The following is a 13,091-nucleotide window of genomic DNA, read 5'->3' on the forward strand; positions in this document are numbered from 1 at the left end:
GCAAGAGCGCATTTTTCACTGGCTGTCCACTGGTTTCAAAAAGATTTGTGAACAGCCATCCACAACAACCACAAATTGGATCATCTTTGGATGCCGACAGCAGTCACACAATTGGAAGACAGCTTGGACTGTAGCCTACAAAAACCTATTCCTGCTCTTTTCCCGCGATCCATCAAACACATTTGGTGTGTCATCATAGTGGTCTCTGAATTGTGGTCAGACTCGCTCAGGTGGAACAAACTTAAACTTGCGCATTTTTTCAAAGCTTATTTGAATGTCATTGAGAAAACAGAAGTGTCAACAAAAAATTCGCAAACATCCTTTCTTAGTATAAATGTAATCCTTGAAGTAATCATCTAGTTTTTTAAAAGCAATCTGTTATTTGATTACAATATTGTTGCTGGTAATGTAACGGATTACTCTTACCGTTTTTTGTAATCCTTTACATGTAAATAGTTACTCCCCAACCCTGCTGATTTCCTAATATGAACTGTAACCGTAAAATTGTAACATTTGTTGTATGTTGCGTTCATATTTTTGTTCAGTATAGTAGTCAATGAGTGGACAAAATACTTCTGATTTGTGATGATGGGATGTTGCTTTCTCATCGTTTTATACAAATGTATTAGCTACATTATTAGCTAATCCTGATCACACTAGTCTAATATAGTGGGTTATAAAGGATACACAATAAATGGGGACATAGTTGTGGGTCCATATCACATTAGTTGATAGGCTACAATCCCACAAATACATGTACCTTGCTGTTCACGGAAAAATATCGTAATTTGGGTGTAATAATCAATTGAAAGGCATTTTGTTGTGGGAGATGCTTAACCACTTCATCACAATAATTTGAGCGGAAAGGTGCAAACAAAATTGATGGGATGGAGAATTCATATTCAGAGGATGTGGTGTGTGATGGACATGTCAAAGACCAGTGAATGTGCCTTTCTCGTTTGATATTATCAAATTATTATCCAACTTATTCATTGCAAGTTTCTCAGGGCAGCATCCACCCGTTTGCAGGTGAAACGTCATGGCTCGGGCAGATAATCACGTATATCAAGGTTTTCAAATGGGAGGAATTTCAACCAATCGCCTGTAGACTTCAGGCGGTGGAATCCAATCATATTTGATCTTTGAATAGTGGGTGTGCCACACGGCTGGTCCTAGAGGCGGGAATAGAAAAGTGCTGCATGGCGAGTTTGGTTGAGAAGAAGTTGGATGGTGGATGGTACCACTGATGAGAAGCGGCCGAAAAAAGGGAATATTTGCAGACATTTCAAAGAATACTGAGGAATATTACATTGTTCTGCTTACTATCAGTATATTCCTAAAAGTGTCTGACTTTCATTATCACCTGCACAAGGTGAGTTTATTAGAATCGTATTCTGAGGGATGCCGGGGTGGCTAGCTGGCTAACGGATTATTTTGCCATGACTTTTCAACGATGGAGGACCTCAACCTGGCTGGCTAGTTGACATTTAACTAGCTAGCTAGCTAACATGCTCAATTGTTTCAATGGCATTTTCTAGATAACTTAATTCAATTTTTTTTTATCGTTTTCATAATAACAAACGAATTGATATGCTCATTATAGGAAACATTCAAAAATGTATTTCATTTCAGTGATGGTGCATGCAGCGCGAGGAGCCTAAACTGCATCATAACTCCTGAGTCCTTTTGATGTTCATTGCTTTAGCTCATGCAAAACATATTGTATTTTAACACATTAATGTACTGCTCGGTTATGATAATAGAAGTTTCACCTTTATTTAGAAATTCAATATTGTTAAAAGTATGCTCATCAATGCAGTTAAATACAGAGTTTGCCCGACAATGTTAGCTAACGTTACCTAGCTAACATTAAGAATCAGCTTGATGTGGGCAATGCATATTATTCTAACCATGTTTACTCGCAAGTTTATCAGCGAAGGGCTTGGTATTATTCAACAAGGGCAGACAATGCCTTGGCTGGATGACTTGCTTTGGCATGCGGTCAGCATGATATCATAGCGGTTTTATGAGACGTAGAGAGGGGATGCAGTGGCACGACAGTGCGCTTGGCAGCACCCTGATCCCTCTATCCAGTGATCTGGCCCAGTTTCGGGTTGAAACAACACCTTGTAAACACCCTGCTAGCCATCATCAGCTGAAGCTGGCTTGCCCAGTTGTGTGACAGGCGTCAACACATCTCATGATTATCTGTCAATATTCTCAAGTACAGCCTAATCAACTCGATATCCATATGACATATCATATCCCAATCATTCTTATCACAGTAAGAAATTACATGGCACACTTGGATCTACTACCTGGATCAGGAAGTGTGCTTGGCTGCTTCTTTCTATTTACTCTGGTCTAGTCAGCTTAATCAGGCTCTGTAAACACTAGATACTGGTACAGAAGCTGGCAGTGGTGGTCTGTGAAGCATTTCAGCTGGGGTACAAGGAAGACTGTAATTCCTCCACTCCTCCCTGAATGCTTCAGGCGAGGATATATTATGTTGTTTTTCTGCAGTCATGGTGCGAAGGAGGCTGAAGTATTCTCCAAACACTGATCTAGGGTCAGCTTTCCCTTTTGGCTCTCCCTTCCAATCCCTAGTCTAGCTGAACTGGAAGAAGTCATACATATGTAGAGGGAGAGCCTCTAGTCTACCCACACATAGCTTGGCTCAGACATCAGGGTGATAATTGTCATGTGTTCTGTCTGAGGAAAGTCTCTTTTTGAGGGAGTTGGTGAGAGGGACACACTGAGGGTACTGTACTTGGACAGGGAGTGTGTTACTGTTGGAGAGTGTCCGATTTACAAGGAGACTAACCTCAGAGCTCAGCTGTCTGTTGTTCTGGTATTTAAGATCCAGATTTTGAGGATTACCGGTACTCTGTATCCCAAACTACCCCTGGGCATCACATTCATCATTAGATCTACAGGAGATCTTCGGTAGGGGCTAGGGGTCGACTTGAGTTTTTAAATAATGGTTTTAGCTCAACCAATGTGTTTACTGTTTGTGTCTCCCGTCCAGGTGTCCTAGTGTGTTCTGGTTGTACCCCAGAGATGGCACAGCGGAGCGGGCAGGAGGACCCGGAGCGGTACCTGTTCGTGGACCGCGCCGTGGTCTGCAACCCGGCCACGCAGGCCGACTGGACGGCCAAGAAGCTCGTATGGATCCCCTCGGAGCGCCACGGCTTCGAGGCGGCCAGCATCCGCGAGGAGCGCGGCGACGAGGTGGTGGTGGAGTTGGTTGAGAACAGCAAGAAGGCCATGGTGAACAAGGACGATATCCAGAAGATGAACCCTCCCAAGTTCAGTAAGGTGGAGGACATGGCCGAGCTCACGTGTTTGAACGAGGCCTCAGTGCTGCACAACCTCAAAGACCGCTACTACTCTGGCCTCATCTACGTAAGTAGGATAGAAGTCCTGCTTTTTCTGACTTGAGAAAACCAGGTGTAGGCTTCTTTACCTTACATTGGTATCTTATTGAAGTGGACCAGTAGCCTTTCCTCTCCCTTTTTGGTATATTGTACCCAACTACCCATCACATCAATCAACATTGTCCAATACGAAACCCACTAAGACCCCCAAAACCATGTGTCCTTAGATACACCACCATACCCCAGGGTTCTAATAAGTTGGCAATGGCATTAGCAATGTCCCAGATAACCAGGGTTTCCCCTGTGATTATGGCCCACTTAGTGACATGACATGCATTCCTGGAATAGATGGAATGTCAGTTAGCCGCCTGAGACCCAGAGAGAAGGGAGGACAACTGTGATTGCCTCCACAGTTCCACAGCACCAGCTATTCCTGTGGTTCTCTCCCCAGGTGGCTGCAATAAGAGGCAGAAGGACAGCTCGGGAGATGAGGTCATTTTGGAATGTTAATGAAGCAGAGGTTTTATGAGGGAATCTATGAGGGATTAAATGCTTTAAAAAAAAGTTTCTATGGCTTATGGAGTGGTCCTAGTTAATGGCTTGTTGGCTGATGTGGGAATATGAAATTAGTTCCCATGGGTTGCATTTTCAGCTCTCTAACCCTGACCCCTCTCAATTATCAAACATTATCACGCTCCAATGCTCTAGGGCAGGGTTCACCAACTGGCGGACAACGGCCTGATTAAAACATTTTTTTTGTTATTTAATTTTTAATTTTTTTTTATTGTTGGACATAACTAAAATACTGTTAAAACACCAGGAAATAAACCAAGTGATTTTAATTTTGGAAATCTGTTCAAGTATTCCCACACATAATAGAGAGAAACATGGGATCGTATAGAAATGTAAGCAAGGTTTGAAATGATTATATTTTAGTCAAATATTTTATCGGTTTGAGCTTCTTGCTACAAATTATTTGTAATTATGTACCAGGCCCCCGACCATCTGGTCAATAACAAATTGTTGTTGATCCCTACTAGTAACGAAGCGGGCCACTTTGTCATAGTAACTGACCTGCTAGAAATGACAAGAAGGCCTCTCGACCCAAACCCTATGCACCGTCCAACACACTCCCCGGCAGGGGCTGGATTGCTAGGTAAGCACCAGGCTTTAGTGAGGCCCTGTCGGTTCTCCATCCATCCATGTGGCTAGTAGTGCTAATGTAATGGCTCCCTGCCAATGGGCCTGATCCGCAGTAATCAGCCAGCCAGGGAGGGAGGCTCGTGCTGAGTCATTCACACAGACTAACTGTACCGCCTTCACGGGCTCTTTGTCTCCCTGCAGATAAGCAACAGCTGGCCCTGAATAATTGGCATATTTTCAACCTTCAGTAGTACTGTACCTAACCCACTACTTGATTAAAAAATAACTCCCTGTCAAGTAGGGCTGACCACATTTAGTCGACTGGTTGATTGTTTGGTCGTAAATAGATTTTGTTTTTCATGCTGCACAAGGCAACTTGTCTATTTTTCACCTGTCTCAGTGGACTAATCCACTGAGGAGGCCACGGAGATGGCACAGTCCGTCACTCTTATAACATGTGCTACTGAAATTGTAAATGGTTATATAATGTAAGAATAATGGTGCAACACTAATAAATATATTATTTTATAACAAATGCGCTTTCTCCCGGGAGGGATAGCGGTCGCTGTCCGTGGTTCTGAAACGTAATCTTCAGGGCGCTGTTGAATTGGCGCCTTTCCCTATATGTTGCTATGTGCATAATGGCGAAGTTAACCAGCATATTGGTGTTGAGAACAATGTGGCAGAGGAAACGAGGAAACAGCCCCTGCCTTAATTGTCTAAGAAAATTGAGGAGAGAGGAAACCCCCAAGTTAATTAGGTCTATAATCAATAGCCTAACTGTTAAACGTGCCTGGCTTCCTAAATCATCCATATAGATCTAAATTATATAACCAATAAGACAGATCCTGCTTCTGTTGCCAGAATGAGTGTTTGTTTAATAGCCTACTGATTCCGTGAGCACCAAGCCTCATGCAACCTTAAAATGTAGAATAAAGCAATTTCACAAATTCGGCTGTTTTTAATCTTTGCTCCGCTGTAATAAAGTCTTTACAACAATTTTTTCGTTAGAACAGACTCTGGTATTACTTTTCATTTATTTACTGTTGTTTACGCTGTTCCAAACGGGCAGAAAAATGATATGGTAATCTAACAGCTCCTGTTTGTCACACATGATGTGCACGCAGCGCTCGCTCCTATAGCCTCCTTTTTCTTGATCTTCTTGTTCTTATTTTTATTGTTACAATTATTATTATGAACACCATTATAATAAGTCATGTCATTATTATCTGAAACCCTACCTCTTCAAACAGTATCTTAAATAATCCTCTTCACCTCCTCAATTAAAGGATTTATATATTTCCAAAAAAATCTGTTAGAACAGACTATGGTACATTTATAGTTTATTTAGTGTGGTTTACACTGTTCCAAATGGTGAGAAAAATGTATAATATTGTAATCTAAAGGCACCTGTTTGGTACACAATACTCACACAGCGCTTGTTCCTATATCCCTTCCTTTTTCTTCATCTGTAATAGTTTCCACAACTAAGTCAAATGTCTTCCACACATCTGACTTCCCCTTTCCTTCCTGAGCAATTCCCCCGTTTCGATTTTCTTTTTCATGTCCTCCGCATCCATTTTGCTGTCACATGTGTTACGATGTTCTGAGTTTGTTATAACAAATGTATTGAGGTGATTATGATAGGCTATAGGTCAGGACCTATTGGTCACGTGAATGCATGGTATGTATACATGTTTCACGTAAAGAGAGCAAGGGTTGAGGGAACAGGGAATGTTGTTTTTTTAATACAAATTAGGTATTTTGGTAATAGAACCTTTCAGCCAGAGAAACAAGTGAGAAACTAAATGGCTGTAATTATGTTGCAGCTTCAGCACGGACAGCGACAGCGCGATAAACACTTGCTGTGCTGTGGTGCCTGTTCGCTGAGGCACTCGCGAACAGGCACCATTTATTTTTAACACAGTGTGGCCATCGGGTTCCCTCTTGAGCTATTTGTGTCTTAAGTATTTCATCAATGTGCTTAAAGCATCAGACAAGCTCAGTGCATATAGTTGATTTTATTCAAAGACATATGGTGTGTCTATATATGGAAAAATACACGTTCTACAGATGACTCTGTCGACCAAGATTATTTTTAGTCAGAGACGGCCCTACTGTCAAGTTCGCTGGATCTGTATTAGGTTTGGGCGGTATCCAGATTGTCATACCGGCCTTGTGCCATCCCGGGATATTCGATATTACCGGCACTGAACACTAAGGGCGCTATTTTCAAAAAGGGAAAGGGGGGATACTTACTCAGTTGCACAACTGAATGCATTCAACTGAAATGTGTATTGAACATTTAAAGATGCACTATGCAGAAATCGCCATTTCCTGGATTCTAAAATGTGTATAGTTTGCCTAATTTCCGTTTGTGACAAAATAAGCTGCTTTAATTGACTCCCGAGAGCAGTTGTTTTTGGCAGTTACCTGACTTGTTCAAGGGAAGAACGGCAGATTTTTCCACCTTGCTGGCTCGTGCATTCGAATCATCAACCTTTCGTTTACCGGCCCAACGCTCTTAACCACTAGGCTACCTCTAGGCTACGCAACTGAGCCTCTTTAATCCACAGGTTAGCAATGCTAACAGATACATGTAAAATCCCATATAGAATGCTAACTAAATGCTAACGAGAGCATTGCAAACATTTTAGACATTTTATCCTAAACTATTGGCAGGACAGCTATCCCAGCTAATAAAGTTAATCAAGTAACAAAAAAATGCTACTCACAGTTTGCTGCACACACAAAACAAATATTAGACAGCAAGGCTCTTGATCAGGGTTTCCTTTAGCAGGTAATAGCCGCCTTTTGGCCAATAAAAAAATGTAAAAGCAGAGAAATAAAATTGGCACTGGCCTGTCCTTGGCCAGGAGAAGAAAAAAATTCCCATAGCGAAATAATGCTTATTAATGCCTATTCATTGATGGAAATACTAGTCGATGTAAATACATTTGACTGGTCATGCTTATTGGTCTATAGGTTAATTTGCATAATTTAGTGCAATGAAATTGGCGCTTGTGTATATTTGTTATGTATCTTATTTAGCACACACACGCATAGCACACAGATACAGAGCTTTTTAATGGTAAATCTGTCAGACAGTGCTTTTATAAGCCCAGTCATTGCACATTAATTCTAAATGCAATCACGTGCTGAAAATAGTTTTGATGGCCACAATTAAAAAGAGCTACTATTTTTATTTCTCAAGGGAAGGCAGGCTTCATCAGAGCGTCACACACCACTTTGCAATGAGCTGAAGCCAGTATGCATTTGGAAAACATATACTTAATGATTTGAAACCTGAATGTTTTACTACATATTATGAGGAATGTTTTACCTTGCTTCAAAGTCGCCTAGGCAAATCCGACCATATCTGTGGAGGCAATAACTTTCATAAAGACTTCCATATGCCATTGAAACCAGTAGCCTATTGTTTTATAAAGACGTCCATATGCCATTGAAACCAGTAACCTATTGTTTTATAAAGACTTCCATATGCCATTGAAACCAGTAACCTATTGTTTTATAAAGACTTCCATATGCCATTGAAACCAGTAGCCTATTGTTTTATAAAGACTTCCATATGCCATTGAAACCAGTAACCTATTGTTTTATAAAGACTTCCATATGCCATTGAAACCAGTAACCTATTGTTTTATAAAGACTTCCATATGCCATTGAAACCAGTAACCTATTGTTTTATAAAGACTTCCATATGCCATTGAAACCAGTAACCTATTGTTTTATAAAGACTTCCATATGCCATTGAAACCAGTAGCCTATTGTTTTATAAAGACTTCCATATGCCATTGAAACCAGTAACCTATTGTTTTATAAAGACTTCCATATGCCATTGAAACCAGTAACCTATTGTTTTATAAAGACTTCCATATGCCATTGAAACTAGTAGCCTATTGTTTTATAAAGACTTCCATATGCCATTGAAACCAGTAACCTATTTCTCTCATGTTCTATTGGTTTTCAACTTTCTTTCATTGTCCAGTAGCCAAAGGGACAATCCTAGTCATATTAGCAACCCATGCTAGTTGTTGCATATTAGAATTCCCCTATTTCTAAATTTGTAACGGATATTTTCATCTGTCACTTTGACAACGGTATTTTCCCGCTAATTGCATTATGAAACAAATTTTCACACGTAGCCTACTGCCTTGTGCGCATTGCTGTGGTTATAATGTGTAGAAATAATTGTTTATTAACATTTTAAGCTTAATGTTTTGATCTGTTGCAGCAGACTCATTGCTTTAGAATTTCTTCTAGGCCTAGGCCTCCTGCTGGTTATATGAATTTGGGATCTTTCGTCCCGCAACTGTCATAGAGTCTGTTTGGGCTATTTCCTTCTCGACAAGCTGACCAATAGAATAGGTCAACTTTTCTAGTATGAGGAGTAGTAGATTGACAGGGGCTAGTGATTTTGCTATTCGTTACTCATCTTTTTGGCTGAGGAAAAGTACATGTGGACAGTTATTCTAACATCTTCAAAGTGTGCAGTGGAATTCAGTAAGAAGGATGCACATCATTGCATCCTCATACAATGTTCTGTTATTAAGATAAATTACCATAATCTAAATGGGATTTCTGTCATTCTGAGCACCGTGGGTGGACGCCCTAATCAGGTTACGCACCCAATGGATATGGGTCCGGTAAATTTATCAAATGTCCGGTAAATTAAAATGATGGCAGTCAAATGTCCAGGGTCACATTTTCCTAAAGGAAACCCTGCTCTTGATCCAGGAGGGGACTCTCTGCTGTTACCAAACGAAGAAGCTAACCACTAAATTAGCAAACCAAATGCAGAACTGCAGAGCATTTAGCAACTTTTAGACAGTTAACTTAGTTATTAGATATCTAGCTGGCAAACATTTAGTTGTGAATGTAACTACATTACCTGGCGTGTGCTGCATAACAGCGTGTGACACACAAGGCTCCGGTCTGTCATTGTTGTGTGCTTGTAAACAAACACCACGTGACTGGGGACTACCGGTAAGCTTCAGTATGAAAAAGTATCTGACAGGTGAAATGAAGAACACAATCTTCTTGATCTCCTAACTTATTGCACAAGTTGAGTGCTGGTATTGACTTAAAGTAGCTACAAATATTCAAATTTATTAAACTTCAAAGAAATAGTTTCAATGGTAATGACGATATTGAAAAACCACCCTGTGAACTATTTCCATATACCCCAGTATACGTGTATATACGGTATACTGCCCAAACCTAATCGCTCTCTCCCTCTTTGTCTCTCCCTCCATCTCTTTTAAAACATTTATTCTAACCTCCTTAGGTGTCATAGTTTGTAATTTTTCTAGTTTCCTCAGATCAAGTAAAGCAATGCCAGGGGAGAAGTAGACTGCCGTAGTTAATATGTCATGACAGCCCAGAAGCAGCATGTGCTGCCTGTAGAGAAGTTGACTTCTATTCTAGACACTTACACCCTGACACAGTTTGGAGGGGGAGATATTCATTTTATTCTGAGAGCTTTATTTTATATATACAGTGCATTCGGAAAGTATTCAGACCCCTTGACTTTTTCCACATTTCGTTACAGCCTGATTCAAAAATGGATTAAATAGTTTTTCCCCCTCAATCTACACACAATACTCCATAATGACAAAACAAAAACATGTTTGTAGAAATTTGTGTGAATTTATAAAAAAAAAAAAAGCCTTATTTACGTAAGTATTCAGACCCTTTACGCAGTACTTTGTTGAAACACCTTTGACAGTGATTATAGCCTCGGTCCGTCTTGGGTATGATGCTACAAACTTGGCACCTGTATTTGCGGAGTTTCTCCCATTCATCTGTGCAGATCTTCTCAAGCTCTGTCCTGTTGGATGGGGAGCGTCGCGGCACAGCTATTTTCAGGTTTCCAGAGATGTTAGATCGGGTTCAAGTCCGGGCTCTGGCTGGGCCACTCAAGGACATTCAGAGACTTGTCCCGAAGCCACTCCTGCGTTGTCTTGGCTGTGTGCTTAGCGTCATTGTCCTGTTGGAAGGTGAACCTTCGCTCCATTCTGAGGTCCTGAGCACTCTGGAGCAGGTTTTCATCAAGGATCTCTCTGTACTTTGCTCCGTTCATCTTTCCCTCAATCCTGACTAGTCTCCCAGTCCCTGCTGCTGAAAAACATCCCCACAGCATGATTCTGCCACCACCATGCTTCACCGTAGGGATAGTGCCAGGCTTTCTCCAGACGTGATGCTTGGTATTCAGGCCAAATAGTTGAATCTTGGTTTCATCAGACCGGAGAATCTTGTTTCTCATGGTCTGAGAGTCCTTTAGGTGCCTTTTGGCAAACTCCAAGCAGGCTGTCATGTGCCTTTTGCTGAGGAGTGGCTTCTGTCTGGGCATTCTACTATAAAGGCCTGATTGGTGGAGTGCTACAGAGATGGTTGTCCTTCTGGAAGTTTCTCCCTTCTCTACACAGGAACTCTAGAGCTCTTTCAGAGTAACCATCAGGTTCTTGGTCACCTCCCTGATGAAGCCCTTCTCCCTTGTTTGCTTGGTTTGGCTGGGTGGCCAGCTCTAGGAAGAGTCTTGGTGGTTCCAAACTTCTTCCATTTAAGAATGATGTAGGCCACTGTGTTCTTGGGGACCTTTAATGCTGCAGACATTTTGTGGTACTCTTCCCACAATCCTGTTTCTGGATTCTACGGACAATTCCTTCGACCTCATGGAAACGCACAAAACAACAAAGAATAGACGATACGTGAAGCTCAAGCAGTGCTCATAGGCAACTACACAGAAACAAGATCCCACAAGCACAGGTGGGAAAAATAACTACTTAAATATGATCCCCAATTAGAGACAACGATTACCAGCTACCTCTAATTGGGAATCATACAAAACACCAACATAGAAAAAGAAACTAAACACAACATAGACATAGATATACTAGATCACCCCCTAGTCACGCCCTGACCTACTACACCATAGAGAAACAATGGCTCTCTATGCCCTGGAGCAGGACTGGACGCCTTGCCTGGAAGCTCCGGACCGCTGACCCCCGCTGGAGGCTCCGGAACGTTGACCGTCGCAGGAGGTTCCGGACTGTGGACCGTCGCAGGAGGTTCCTGACATTGGACCGTCGCAGGAGGTTCCGGACTGTGGACCGTCGCAGGAGGTTCCGGACTGGGGACCGTCGCCGGAAGCTCCGGACTGGGGACCGTCGCCGGAAGCTCCGGACTGGGGACCGTCGCCGGAAGCTCCGGACTGGGGACCGTCGCCGGAAGCTCCGGACTGGGGACCGTCGCCGGAAGTTCTGGACTGTGAACCGTCACCGAACTGCTCAAGCAGTGCTCATAGGCAACTACACAGAAACAAGATCCCACAAACACAGGTGGGAAAAATAACTACTTAAATATGATCCCCAATTAGAGACAACGATTACCAGCTGCCTCTAATTGGGAATCATACAAAACACCAACATAGAAAAAGAAACTAAACACAACATAGACATAGATATACTAGATCACCCCCTAGTCACGCCCTGACCTACTACACCATAGAGAAACAATGGCTCTCTATGGTCAGGGTGTGACAGGCCATGACAGGGTCTTGATCTGGTGGTCCTCCATCCACATCTTGATTGACCTGGCTGCGTGGCATGGAGCATTGTCCTGCTGGGAAAAACAATCCTCAGAGTTGGGGAACGTTGTCAGAGCAGAAGGAATCAAGTTCTTCCAGGACAACCTTGTGCGTGGTTTGATTCATGCGTCCTCCACAAAGACAAATCTGCCCGATTCTAGCCTCGCTGAAGCACCTCCAGATCATCACTGATTCTCCACCAAATTTCACAATGGGTACGAGACCTGGAGAGGCCTACAAGCCAGAGTGTGCTTCAGCAAGGCTAGAATCAGGCATCAAACAAAGCCGAGCTGCTTGAATTTCAAGTCAAACGGGTTTCCAGATGGGCTGTCAAAGCTCTTTTGAAGAAGCACAAAGAAACGGGCAACGTTGAGGACCGTAGACGCAGTGGTCGGCCAAGGAAACTTACTGTAGCAGATGAAAGACACATCATGCTTATTTCACTTCGCAATCAGAAGATGTCCAGCGGTGCCATCAGCTCAGAATTGGTAGAAAACAGAGGGACACTGGTACACCCATCTACTGTCCAGAGAAGTCTGGTCAGAAGTGGCCTTCGTGGAAGACTTGCGGCCAAAAAGCCATACCTCCGACGTGGAAACAAGGCCAAGCGACTCAACTATGCACGAAAACACAGGAACTGGGGTGCAGAAAAATGTCAGCAGGTGCTCTGGACTGATGAGTCAACATTTGAAATATTTGGCTGTAGCAGAAGGCAGTTTGTTCGCCAAAGGGCTGGAGAGCAGTACATGAATGAGTGTCTGCAGGCAACAGTGAAGCATGGTGGAGATTCCTTGCAAGTTTGGGGTTGCATTTCTGCAAAGAGTTGGGGATTTGGTCAGAATGAATGGTCTCCTCAATGCTGAGAAGTACAGGCAACTTATCCATCATGAAATACCATCAGGGATGCATCTGATTGGCCCCAAATGTATTCTGCAGCATGACAATGACCCTAAACATACAGC

General features: G+C 42.4%; 1 protein-coding gene across 6 annotated transcripts in view; it reads left to right on the top strand.

The window, feature by feature from the left end:
• Nucleotides 1-1,193: 1,193 nt before the first annotated feature.
• Nucleotides 1,194-13,091, top strand: part of LOC106587011 (myosin-10) — a 92,526-nt gene continuing 80,628 nt past the window's right edge. For all 6 annotated transcript variants that reach the window (XM_014174807.3, XM_014174832.3, XM_014174840.3 and 3 more), the window contains exons 1-2: nucleotides 1,194-1,372; nucleotides 3,029-3,405. In XM_014174807.3, the coding sequence (XP_014030282.1) occupies nucleotides 3,061-3,405 (345 nt within the window). In that variant the 5' untranslated portion in view covers nucleotides 1,194-1,372; nucleotides 3,029-3,060. The remainder of the gene's footprint in view (nucleotides 1,373-3,028; nucleotides 3,406-13,091) is intronic.

Source organism: Salmo salar, chromosome 02 (assembly GCF_965601325.2).
Source record: "Salmo salar chromosome 02, fSalSal1, whole genome shotgun sequence".
Taxonomy (NCBI): Eukaryota; Metazoa; Chordata; class Actinopteri; order Salmoniformes; family Salmonidae; genus Salmo; species Salmo salar.